Source organism: Antechinus flavipes, chromosome 2 (assembly GCF_016432865.1).
Source record: "Antechinus flavipes isolate AdamAnt ecotype Samford, QLD, Australia chromosome 2, AdamAnt_v2, whole genome shotgun sequence".
Lineage (NCBI taxonomy): Eukaryota > Metazoa > Chordata > Mammalia > Dasyuromorphia > Dasyuridae > Antechinus > Antechinus flavipes.
The window spans coordinates 214,028,200-214,042,172 of NC_067399.1; the positions used below are offsets into that span (position 1 = coordinate 214,028,200).

The window sequence follows — 13,973 nt, forward strand, 5'->3', positions numbered from 1 at the left end:
AAGCTTTAATTTTTGATTTATGGATTGGGTGTTTTTGTTTTTGTTTTATCTTATCTTGAATTTGGGGGGAGGGTCATTTTAATCATAAAAATGCACTGAAAAAATAAAACAATTAAATTTATTTTAATAGAAGAAACAGAATTTTCTGATAATTTCCTTTTGCCAGATAAATTAGAATATTATTTTCAAAAATAGACCATCATCAAACTAACATCAAATTTCTTTCTCCAGGATTTTGAAACTTACTGTCCTACACCTTTACAGGAAGGAAATACTGAGAATGAAATAGGTAACAGATTTAATTTTCTCTTCATAATAAACTGTTTATGTATTTCAGTACTTTTAACGTTTCTATTAATCTTTTTTATCTTATTCATTAAGATAATGTATTAAGAGATCTTATGATTTGTCAACATACCTTGTGAATGATAAAAATTAAATCTTTATTGAAAAAAAAAAGATTATCCATATCTTCAACAGAATTTGTCAGAAACTTATTTTTACTCATTTTGAGAGATGAAAAGAACTTAAGTAACTATCTAGTGCAACCTATTCATAAAAAGATTCCACATTATGACACATCTACTAAGTGGTCATCCAGGCTTTGCAAGGAGGAAGAATAAGATAGCCCATTCCACCTCAGAACAATTAAAATTGAGAGAAGTTTTTCCTGACATCAAGCAGTAAAATGGCTTCTTTGTAACCTCTACTTTCTGTTCCTTGTGGCCAAATAGAACAAGTCTAATCTTTCCTTTACATGATAGCTTTCACTTAAAAACCTATCAAGTTTCCTCCAAGTCTTTTCTCCATTCAAAACATGCTAATTTCCTTCAGTCTATTTTTAGTGGAACTAAAAATTAATAATAATAGGAAGTAGGATAAAATAACAGGAACTAATATTACCCTATTCCTGGACGCTTTTGTCTCCTTTAATATGGGCAAAGCTCAGAATAGCCTTTTCTGGTTGTACATCAGTCAAGCAGTATTTATTCAACATCTACCATATGTCAGACACTGTGTTAAGTACTGAGGACACAAGAAAAGGCCAGAAGAGAAAAGAAAAGCCAAGATAAACCAAAAACCAGTCTTTGCTGTTAAAGAGCTCACAGTTTACACACTATTGACTCATATTAAGCACAGTAAGTCCCACATATCTTTTTCAGAAGAATTACTATCTGTCCATATCTCCTCTATCCTGTGAGGCTAATGATTTGACATTTTTCATTTGCCTTTTTTAAAAAAAAGCTGTGTGTAATACATTTATCTTCCCTCTTCATTTATATTTCATCATATTATATTTGGCTTAAAACTAATCTGTCCAGTTCCCTTTGGATCTTGCAATAAGCTGGCTGTCCTGTGCAGCTTTGTATCACCTACAGATTTGATTTTATAAAGAAGTATTTTCAAAAGTCATTAATAAAAATGTTACCTGATACAGAGGCAAGCACTACATTGGATACTTCTGTCATGCTGATAATGAAATACAACTGCACTTTGAGTCTGTCCTTTCAGTTATTTTGGATCCATGTAATTTTGTGATTGTCTAATCCATCATCTCCATAAGAAAAGCATGAGATTGCATATGCTTTCCTAAAGCCTAGGTAAACTTATATCTACAGCTAGTTAGGTCACAAAAATAAATGAGGTTTATTTGGCATTTGTTTTTGATGAAGCTGTGCTGTTTCTTTGTAATCATTGCTTCCCTTTCTAGCTTCACTTCCCCCTCTTCCCCCTCTTTTTAATGATGCATTAAGCTCAGTGGCCTATAGTTTGAAGACTATTATCTTCTCTTTTTGGAAATTGGAACATCATTTGCCTTTCTTCAATTTTGTGCTGTCTCTCTCATTTTCCAGGGTCTTCTAGATGTCAACTGACTGATGCAGTTGCACATCAGACATTTCTTTTTAGTATTTGAAGAGGAAACAGTTCAACTATAAGGTGATGGATATCTACCTAAAAATCACCTTGCTATTACAAAATCTCAAAATAAAAACCAGAGGTGCCTCTATAGATAAATGGGTTTAGGAGCACAACTCTTAAAAACTTCATCAGTGTTACATTAAAAAAATAAGAGCCTAATAAAAATATTTTATGCATGTTAACTAATGCGTAAATACTATAATTAAATTAAATAATGGCAGTTGTCTACAGCCTCCATTCACACTGAGCCTGGGTTGCAAAGCTGACTGGTTACTGGTGCAGGTGTGGTGGGCATAGAACACAGAACATCTCTCCTCCATTCACAGGTCCTACTGTAACATAACATATACAGTAAATATGACTACCTAAAAAAGGTCTGAAATTTGCTTGTGAAAGTGCATATGGAAAAGGCTATGGCTTATAAGTAAAGTGGTAGTTTTCTGCATTATGATATAGCAGAATTAACTGAGCTGGATGGTTTGAATTTGTTGTGGTTCAGTCATGTCCATGACCCTATTTGAGGTTTTCTTGGCAAAGATACCAAAGTGATTTGCCATTTCCTGTTCCAGATCACTCTACATATGAAGAAATTTAGGCTAACATCCATCTCCCTGACTCCAGAGGTACCTAGTTGCCCTAGGGTAATTTGAATTAACCTAAGCTACTGAGTACTCTCTTTCTTTTGATTTATCTCAGGTATCACCTCCTGTTGAGTTATGTCTGTTTTCTCTTTCTGTATAGGAAAACCAAGGTTCCAGGGTTGAGAAAACAGAGACAAAATAAGACTTGAGCCTCTCTTCTCTCTCTCTAGTCAGTTCCACTCTAAGGGTCCTATCTACTGTTTCCATCTTTTCTACATTCCTTTAAAAAAATCTCAGTTGGTTTCTGCTTAAGACACATTTTACTTTACCTCATTATTGGAATTATTTCCATTCTATCTTCAGGATTTCATTCTTTAAAATCTCCCATTCCTCCTGGACTTACTTCTTGGGGGGGGGGGGGGGGGGAACGGGAGGAGGGGAACCAACGAATACCATACTCTGCATTTTAGATAGAATTCTTCCAGAAACAGTTTTTAATAATTTGACATTCATCTAAAATCAAGTATTTCTACTTTATAGAATGTCCAGATTGACAGTTCCATTCCCCCAGTGTTCTCGGATATCTTTTTGTTTTTGGTTTTTTTAATCGTCCAGCCCCATTTAGGGTTTTCTTGGCAAAGATACTGGAGAGGTTTGCCATTTCCTTCTCCCCTCCATTTTACAGATGAAGAACCTAAAGCAAATACCTTTAAGTGCCTTTCCAGAGTCACACGCAAAGGCTTGGATTTGAGCTCACGAAGATGAGTCTTCCTGACTCCAGACTGGGGACTCATCCATTGTACCACCTAACAATTTAAGGCAATTCAAAATTCAACAAAAAGATCATTATATTAAAATACAGTTTAGGGTTAATTAAAATTTTCATCTAAAAAATAAAATAACAGCAGTCACTTATAGTAAAACCTTTTCTTCATTCCTTGATTAGAAGGTTTGAATTTGATGAACAACAACTCCATCCCTTTTAAATGGAAAGGGATTCCAAGAGCCCAAGTAATGCCAGAATAAAAAGAGCACTTACTCATGGGTGGGTCATAATGCCAGTCACTTCTTGAGGAGGCAGGGGATCTTAACTGGAAGACATGCTTTATTTTTTTCTTTCTAAATTTAGTTACTAGGCTTATAATTCATTGTCTTATTTTATCCCAACAATCCTAGGAGGTAGGTGCTATTGTTGTCCCCATTTTTACATTTTAGAATATTGGACAGTGACAAGCTAAATGTCTAAAGTCCACAAAGCTAATAAGTGTCTGAGGCTGAATTTGAATTTAGGTCTTCCTGGCTCCCTCTTTTTATCCACTTCACAACCTGATATCTTCTGCTATACCATTCTTTGGAAGAAAGCATCTTCCTCATCAGAGCATCCAGATCTCTCCTTTTAGCAACAGCCTCAAATATTTTTTAAAGCTGTAACCAAAACAGCTTTTTTATTCTTTGTGACACATTTCATCAGATCTTTGCAGTAAGCTGTCAAGCACCATTTTCCCTTCTCCCACCTGTCATTCTTTTTTTTCCCTCCCTCATTAAAACCTCTCCTCATTCCTCTATAATACTTCATCCTTCCTAACAATTTGGGATTGTGTGAGAGAGAGAGATGAAGCTATACTTAGAGTACAGATAACAGTAGTCATTCAGCAGCGGCAGAAGTATGATCATTGTACACTTATTGTCAGTCATTGTATATTTTTGTACTCTTATTTATGTATACTTTAATGGTTGATTTCAACTATTAAAAACACTATGGATATTTATTTTTCACCCCTGTATTTAGTTATATCCCTTAAAGTCAGTCAATCATGACCTCTTAACAACTTAATAATTTCACTTTACTTTCTTTATCTTCTTTAGCTTGTAAAAGCTCCATTTTAGGCATGAACTAATCAAATCTCCTTACTATTTTTTCAATTGGGCCTACTCTTTAACCCATCCTATTTGTTTATTCCTCTTCCATTTACCTTATTCATTTTGCTTTGTCTTGCCAACAGTCTCCAACGTAACTCTTGAATTTACCTTTTAAGAATTTTTAATTGCCCTTGATTTTGCTTCCCTCACAACCTGAAAATAGAATATGGACTCACATCTCAAAGATAGTTCTTCAAATTTCTAATCAAAATGCAACCTTTGACCTATTTCACTAGTTCAAACTTCTACTAATTATTTATTCAACGCTCTTCCTTAATTAGCTCAGGTTCTTCTCTAGTTAACTGTACCTTCTCCCACAAATGCTTAAGGTAGAATTTATTAATCAGACTTAAATACTGGAATAAAGTAGAATATATATAAATCAAATGCTATAAACTTTTCCTCATCCTTTAAATTATGAAATTAGGGTATCCAGATTCTGTTTGAATTTGAGACTAAATAATCATAATAGTTCATAAATGAAAAATCTAATATTTGAAAGTTGGAAATCCTTTCTTTGTGAACTTGAATGGATGTATAGACCTTGCACATTGAATTATTTCTCATATGTAAATAATTTGTTTACATTTAAAGTACTGGAATATTTTTAATGTGACACCTTATGTTCTGTTCAGATTTTTGATAGAAAACTTACTCCTTAAAGGAGATCCATTGTATTGTTAAAAAGTCTGTCAAAAATGACTCTTTCCATTGTTCCCTTAACATCATTAATGCTAGCCTCTCCTGCTTGATATGCCAGGGAACATAGTTTTTGTGATTATCTAGTCATCTTTGTTTAGTCATAAATACTAGAAAATTCTTCCCTATTTTTCATGGAACTTATTAGGTCTTTCATTACAAATACGTTCAAGAATTGATAGAGAAAAGATAGTTAAATATGATGATGTGAATTTCCAAGGAGAAGAAGGTTTTGGGTGGCTGAGCAAGGAGTATGTGTACAACTTAATCTGGCCCTATGAGGTTGGGTGTTTTGAGAGAAGGACGCAGCATTTGGGGTGTCAAAAGATGTGCTGTTTTCATTGGCAATTTAAAAAAATTACTGTGTATCTAAGAAAAGTCCAGGTCAATATGACAGCTGTACCTTTGTACATTAAGGCATTAGTACATTAAAGCACTGTATACCCAATGAGAACTGGAAATGGAAGGGAAGATAACATCAGATTGGGATGGCTGGCAACAGCTGAACCAGGGATGCTAGCCCTTGAATTCACTCATTCAACAAATATTTATTTAGTGTTTTCTATGCCCAAGGCCTTGGGCTTGGTGCTGTATAGTACATGGCACATATAAGATATGATTCATACCCTAGTGGAGATTTTATTTAATAGAGGAAATAAAAATTGTATTAACAAGATAATGAGTTAAGTGACAAAAGAGAGACCCAGAATTCTATGAGAGTCCAAAGAAGGGAGCTTGAGCTAAGTGAATTTCATTGGTTATTGGTGGTAACTAGTATAGTTGTGGTTTCTTTTTGTTAAAATAATTGTTTGAATCTGTGCCTTTCCTTTGACTAGATTGTGAACATCATAAGCACGAGGACTGTGCTTTTTTAATCTTTGCAATTTCCTAATCAAGAGGTATCTGTGACATAGTGGATAGGCATCTGACTTAAGAATCAAAAAGACCTGGGTTCCAGTACTCCTTCTGACATGTATTAATTGGTGACCCTGTGCCACTTAACTTTTTAACCGTCCCTGGACAGCTCTTAAGTTGCAGAGCAGGTGCCTTCTCCATCAGTAAAAAGAGATTAATTACAGATCTAAACCAAAAACACATATTAAAGCTGATATTTTAATTGTGTTTTATGTTTACAATGCCATTTATATACATTATCAAATTTTGGTTCTCATGACAACCCTCTGTAGTAGGGTTTGCAGATAAAGAGATTAAATCACAACAGCTATGTGACTTGCCCAAAGTGATAGGCTTTGAATCCAGATAGATTCCAAATCTTGTCTTCCTATTATAATAAAGCTCTCTCTCTTTTTAACTACCTTGTAATAATGTAGTAGGTATAATTGGTAATTAAAACATTTTGAAGCTGTTATAATTTTTTTTTAATTTTATATTACCAAAAAAGTTCTTGAGGAATAAAATGTGTTTCTGATCATCTAGAAATTTTAAATACTTTTTTCTCCTGTACCCACAGTTGACCCAAGGATCATTAATGAGAATGTAAAAGAGAAGGAAAGAATCCAAAGAGTGACACGGGAAACTTTTGGGGATTATGTCCAACCAAGAATAGAATTTGCACAGTATAAGGTAGAGATTGTAATATTAACTTTATATTATACCAGTTTTTTTTTTTTTAAATGCTAAAGGGGAAAATCTAGATATTTTAGTATAAAACTAATAAATGGATGGAGCAGCTAGCTGGCTTAGTGCATAAAGTGCTAGACCCAGAGTCTGAATTCAAATCTAACCTCAGATGCTTGAGCTGTGTGAGCCTGGGCATGTCACTTAACTTCTGTTTTCCTTAATCCCCTGGAGAAGTAAATGGTAAACCAGTTCATCATTCTTGCCAAGAAAATCTCATGGAAAGTAGGGTCCATGGCCTCACACAGAGTTGGACATGACTAAGCAGCTTTCTCACTGGATCACTCACAAATTTTTAACATTGAAAAATTTTATTTTGAATGTGGGAATGAGTTCTATTATTATCAGATAAGAAGTCTTTAACTGTTAATGTTTATTCTTAAGTAGATTTTAAATTAATACTGATGGTGGCGGTCTGTACTTTTTACAGTATAATAATGAAAAGATTTAATAAGTTATTACTTCCTAATCATTTGACTTAATTGCTTACAGTATGGTCAAAGCCCTATCCCAGCATGGGCCAATTAGTGTCATAGAATTACAGTTGGGAGAGATCTCAGAAAGGCATCTGGTCCAACCCATATATGAACAAGAATACACTATGTAATATACTCAAATAAATAGTCCACTAGCCTTTGCCTGAAGAATTTAAGTGAGGGGGCTCACTACCTCCTAAACTAGCCCATTTTACTTTTGAATAGCTCTTATTATTAGGAAGCTCTTCTTCCAAAGATCAGTGCATATCTGTTTTTAGTTTCTACTAAATGTTGCTACTTGTGCCATCTGTGGCCAAGAAAAATAGATCTAATCTGTATTTTCCATCACAATCATTCAGGTACTTGAAGACAGCTATAATGTAGCTAGTATATCTACACCCTTATATAGTATATCTGACCCTTATATGGCATAATCTCACCTTTTTGGTTAGCATTCTATGTGTATCCTCAAGCTTATCAATAACCTTTCTAATATGTAACATCCAAAACTAAACCAAAGCTATTATTTGTAATATAGCCAGGACTATTACCTCTATCATTCTGGACATCATTCTTGTCTTAATATAGTCTAAAGTGTCACATTATATTGCTGACTGACACTGCACTTACAGTCTGTGAAATCCCCCAGATCTTTTTAGAAAGACTGTTGTACAAAGAAAGAGGCTTTCCTGTAGATCTTACTACTAGCCATGGTATGGTTTCTGAATCATAGTATGAGACAACTTGTTAAATTAAAACCCATAAATCTCTATTAGAATAATAACAATACAATGAAATCTGCAAATAAAATGTAATCAGTATTGATATCAAATACAATACAATCAAAAAATCTTTAGAGCGGGAAGAACATTAATGATCATCTAATCTATAAGCTTCAGTTTATAGATGAAATGTTTGAGAACCAGAGTAGAAGTGATCTCAAGGGTGACTCATCTAGAAAGTAACAGTGACAGGCCTAAAACAGATCTGCATTTCTTTTATTCAGACTGAATTCTTTTCATGGTCACCCTTTTATTCCAAATAATTCACTTTAATCCCCTCATTAATTCAATCTTAGGCATCGTATCTATTTGGCTTGCAGCATGTGCATGATAGAGTACAGATGCTATTTAGCTAATTGCTTTTTTGTCATCAATGCTGCAGGATCTCAGAGTCAGGATATCAGAGGAAATCTAATCTAATGAATATCTGCACAGTAATCTTATTGAAAAAGTAATCATCCAGACTTCCATTTGAAGCTTCCAGTAATGTGCAGCCCACTATCTTAAAAGTTTATTCCACTTTTGAACATCCCTAATTGTTAGCAAATGTTTCCTAATGCACCAAATCTGCCTATCTGCAGCATCTACTCAGTACTCTCCTAGTTACACCTGCTGGAGGTGAGCAAACTAAATTTAATCTCTTTTCTATATATTAACCCTTCAAATTCGTAAATTGATTAATAGTATCCCCATCTAAGTTTTATTTTCTCCAGACTAAACAGTGCCAGTTGCTTGAAGTCAGACAGAAGATGACTATCCTAGTCTGCTTCCTTTAGATACTCTCCAATATGTCAATGTCCTTCCTTAAATGTGTTTCCTAGAATTGAACCCAGTATCCCAGCTTTTGCTGGCTTAAAGTAGGAAAATAGTGGTAGTCTGGTTATCTTCATTTTGAACACTGTGCCTATTAATGGAGCCAAATATTTTTGCTTTTTGTTTGTTTTGCCTGCCACTTTCATACTTTCATTTCATGAAAGACAGAAATGACTATCTCTTTGAAGAATATTCCAATAGAGTAAAAGTTCAAACAGGGCTTAATCCCAGCTGAAAGGTGTTGCTACATGGCTCCAGGCATGGCCTGAGGTGTTGTTGACTGAGGACTGGCCAATATTTGTTTGGAGAGTGTCCTCACTCTTGATGAGAGCTTGATGAGAGTTATAGTTATATGTAAAATATATATTTTAGCTACCTTGGCTCTCAACAACCATCTGCTAAGTTATAGAGTGGTGGTAATCTTTGTCAATGAAAGGAATAACTATCCTCCTGAAAATATAGATCCTTTAAATATTGACATAAACCAAGCTATTCATTTATACTGAGTTGGCGAGCCAAATCTTCTAGTTTCTCCCTTCCAAACTTCTTTCTCTGGACGAAGATAGCATTTTTCATCATATGTCCTTTAGAATTTTCTTTGTGAACATTTTCTGTCTCTTTCATAGGGATAGTGCACTTATATCAGAATAGTTAAGTCAGGCATCTTATTGTGGCTTCAAAAAGTTACTAGCATAGGACCATGGATACTTCACTTGAAATCTTGAGGTAGACTTAGCTCCAAGACATCACTGCTCTTTTAGTCTGATTATTTGACCATTTCTAAATTCATTAATTATATTGTCATTTTGCCCATATCTTTTGGTATTGTCCTCTAGGATAATTTGAGAGACTATGTTAAAAGCCTTGCTGAAATCCAAGTGCATTATTTCTGTGGAATTTCCCAAACTACCAATTTAATAACTCTGATATAAAGGAATTGAGGTTTCTTTTACAAAAGAATATTTAAACAGCATATTAAACTAAAAACAATTTTCTTTATACTGCTTTTTCTTAGCGAGCTTAAAAAATTTTACTTAAAAAACACATACATTTGTAAATTGTTGATGTTTAAAACAACAGTATACAAATAAGAGCTTACTGAATACCAATTAGTTGAATATAAGATTTTTTTAACATTAAGATGGCATCCAAAAATATTAATTTTTTTCATCAAATATGTAAATATCCAACTATTTTGCTATAAGAAATGATGAGCAGGATAATTTCAGAAAAACCTCAAAGACTTATATGAACTGATGTAAATAGAAGTGAAAACCAGAACATTGTACACAATAGCAGCCATGTTATATGATGATCATCTGTGAATGACTTAACTTCTGATGCGTGTGTACTACCTCTATGAAATAGACATAGAATGTGCACAAAGGCAATAATTCTGAAGGACATATGATAAAAAATACTGTCTTCCTTCAGAGAACTTATGAAGACTGAATACAGATTGAAGCCTTTTCAATTTTTATTGCTTGTTTTGGTCTGTTTTCTTTTGCAACATGTCTAATATAGAAATATGTTATGCATGACTTCATGTCATATAAAATTGCTTGCCCTCTCAGGGAAGGTTTAAGTCGGGGAGGGAAGAAGAGAATTTGTGAATTGAAAAAAAAAATTTTTTTTTAATTAAAAAGTTTTGTGTATGTAATTGCAAATATTCAGTAATTTAGTTTTCAATCTGTGATTACATTGGTATAAGAAATTATCTATCTCCCACTGTAGATTGGCACCTGCTCTGCTGTGAGTTTATAGCATTGATAGTAAAGTTATTTGCCTAAGATCACACAGGAAGTAATATCAAAGGCAAGACTTGAATCTTGGTCTTGAGCCCAGTTTTTGATCCATTTGATTTCTCAACCTGTTTATAATAGTCTTTTTAAAATGTGCTTATGTATTTACCTCTTTATTGACAGCTTGAAACCAAATTCAAAATTGACTCTAAAAATGGCATCTTGGCTGAAAGGGAAGAACCTTTCAGATGTTTGGTTAAATTCTCTAGTCCACATCTTTTGGAAGCATTGAAATCTTTAGCACCAGCTGGTAAGTATGCTTCTGTAACAAAATATAAATTTATTTTATGCTAATACTACAATATTATGCTAATACTGGCCAGTAATCGCTAACGGCTTTCTCATTACTCTTGTCTGATAACACTATCATATCCTATTTTTTATATTCTGTTGCAGCTGTTAGGAATTTGTAATGTGAATGAAGGGTTCTTTGACATACTTTTAGATCTTTGCTTTTGAAGGCTTAATGAAACTTTAGACTCACAGTCACCTTAACTTTCTTTTCTTTATTTCAGGTATTGCAGATGCACCACTTTCATCACTACTTACTTGTATACCCCACAAAGCAATGAATTATTTTACAATTAGAGAGAAATAAGTTTTATTTTGAAGAAACTTGAGTCCCTTGTCTTATATTCTAAAACATTTCAGTTCTCTTGTATATGTATCTCTCCTTTCTATGTACTAATATTTCAGTAATAGTCTTGAGAAAATAATACTTGCACTCTTAGTGAACCTGATTCTTCTCTCTCTCTCTGAAAACCAAATTGTTCTCCCAACATGAGAGCAGATGCAAATAGGATTGACTCTAGCATTGGTACTGCAGCAGGACCACAAGTATCCTAAAATGAAGAGGACTGTGCAGAACTTAAGTGTTCTTAAGTTCTCTTAAGTTCTTAAGAACTTTGTGTACTTAAGTGTTCATAAGCAGCAACTGCCATAGTTTTTCCATATCTGTCCAACCCATGGTTTTATAGCTTGATATTCTTTAGCCTTGGCTTTCAAGATCAGAATCACCAAAAAATAAACAAGTACTGCACAGATTTTATGAAGAGAATAGGAAATTGTTCCACTGAGTCCATTATACACTCATATCATCATATTCCTTTTCGTGTGACATAGATTCAGAAAATCACAGAAACATGCATAAACTGTGAATAGTTTAATTGGAACATACTTATGTTAATTTTATGTTTTATTTTATTTACAATTCATTCAAAGTACATATAAACAAATAAATAGAAGCACAATAAATAAAAATGTGAAAAAGCTACAAAAAAAAAACCAATGATATTAATTAAACTTATCTGGTTCGTATGACTGAAAAATATGATTTTGTGGAAAAAATTGTTTTACTCCATAAACCAACAAACATAAACAGGTAATAAATGTTTACTGAAGGAAGTACTGTCAGTAAAATAGACAGCAACATTTGTCTTGCATAAATTATAATTTGGATGACACTTTTTTCCAAGGGTACTAATGATGTCTTAATTGTTGAATCTGATGGCATTTTCTCTCTTAAGATCTCCTTGATCTCTGTAGAATTTGACTATTAACCATTTCCTCCTGTATATCATTTCCTTGGTTTTCATGAAACTATTCTGCTGGTTCTCCTTTCTGCAGACTATTCCTCAGTCTCGTTAATTATGTCATCCATGATTAAAAGCCCTGTCCTTGGTCCTCTTCTCTTTATATATCCTCCATTTTGAGTGTCTCATTAGCTCTCATATTTAAATATTGATCTCTATGCAAATAGTTTATTGATGAAGCATTAGTTTCTACTAAGTTTCACATTTGAACACATCTTCCTTATGCATCACTGATATGAAACTCATCTAAAATAAAATTCATTTTCTTTTCATACCACCTCCAAACCTGTCCTTCATGGTACCAACATCCTGTTTCTAGTTATTCACATTCAAAACTTTGTAATTATCCTTAATTCTTCCCTTTTTGCGTTGTGAACTAGATGAGATAAATTAAAAATAAATCCAGTAGTATTTTATTTTTCCAATTATATGTAAACATAGTTTTCAACATTTTTTTTTTTAATTTTGAGTTCCAAATATTTTCTTCCCCTCTCCCTAAGACAGTAAATAATCTGATACATGTTATGCATGTGCATTTATTTTGAATGAAAACTTAAAAGGGAAAAGACATGAGAAGGAGAAAGCAAACCATAAAAATAGTATGCTTTGATCTGCAATGTCTCAGTAATTCTCTCTTTTGGATGCAGATGGCATTTTCCATCCTAAGTCTGTTGGAAATGTCTTGAATCAATGTATTGCTGAGGAGAGCCAAGTCTATCAGAGTTGATCATTATATAATCTTCCTGTTGCGGTGTACAGTGTTCTTTGGTAGTACTCATTTCATTCACATGAAATATTTTTTAAAAAGTAATTAGCATAATGCTTGGTCTAGAGTAGGTACTCTAAAAATGCTTATTTCTTTCCCTTCTTCTTCTATCACTGTCCAGCCAGTTGTCAAATCTTATTAATTCTAATTTTTTTTTTTTGAGGCATTTGGGATTAAGTGACTTGCCCAGGGTCACTATGAAGTGTTAAGTGTCTGAGGTCAAATTTGAACTCAGGTCCTCCTGACTTCAGGGCTGGCACTCTATCCACTTCGCCACCTAGCTGCCCCCCATAATATCGTTTGTGTATCTTTTCCTATGCTACCATGAATTCCACTTTAGTTTAGGTCCTCATCACATGTTGCTTGAACTATTGGAACTGTCTATCAATTAATCCCACTAGTGTCTCTTCCCCAATCTATCCTCCATACTGCTGCCAAAATAATCTTATAAAAATAAATGACTATATTCTCCAGCTCAGAACAGCTTCCCTCTTTACTCAGATGAAATAGATTTTATTTGGCATAATAATGAAAGGCCAACTTGACATCCTAGGTCTCTAAGCTTCTTACTGTATTTCATTGAAATTGACCTTTGTGCTGTTCTCAACATTCTACCCTTTACCTCAGTGTCTTTACACAGATTGTCTATCCTTGTCTATCTGAAACGCACCTCATCCTCACCTCCACTTTTTACAATCTGTAGTTTTATTTAAGGCTTGGCCTGTGTAGGGGACTATGGAAAGCCCCCTCATTTTTAGCACTCTCAAATGCTTATGTGTTTATAGGTGTATGTGTAATTTTAAGTTCCTTAGGAGTAGGACTCTTTAATTTTGCCTTTCTCTCCCCAGTAGTTAACATTGTGCCCAACACAAAATAGAGTTCAATAAATGTTTAAATAAATCAGTTCAGTTCAGTAAGCCTTTATTAAGTGCTACTGTGTTTCCTGGCATTCTCCTAGGGATATAGAGCTATAGAGACAAAAAC

The 13,973-nt window shown here is 33.8% G+C and overlaps 1 protein-coding gene across 2 annotated transcripts in view; it reads left to right on the forward strand.

Annotated features, from left to right (window-relative positions):
* The window catches only part of CENPN (centromere protein N), a 40,078-nt gene extending 26,172 nt beyond the window's left edge, over positions 1–13,906 (forward strand). For both annotated transcript variants that reach the window (XM_051976172.1, XM_051976171.1), the window contains exons 7-10: positions 232–289; positions 6,592–6,704; positions 10,755–10,881; positions 11,147–13,906. In XM_051976172.1, coding sequence (XP_051832132.1) covers positions 232–289; positions 6,592–6,704; positions 10,755–10,881; positions 11,147–11,229 — 381 coding nt within the window. In that variant the 3' untranslated portion in view covers positions 11,230–13,906. The remainder of the gene's footprint in view (positions 1–231; positions 290–6,591; positions 6,705–10,754; positions 10,882–11,146) is intronic.
* The last annotated feature ends 67 nt before the right edge of the window (positions 13,907–13,973 follow it).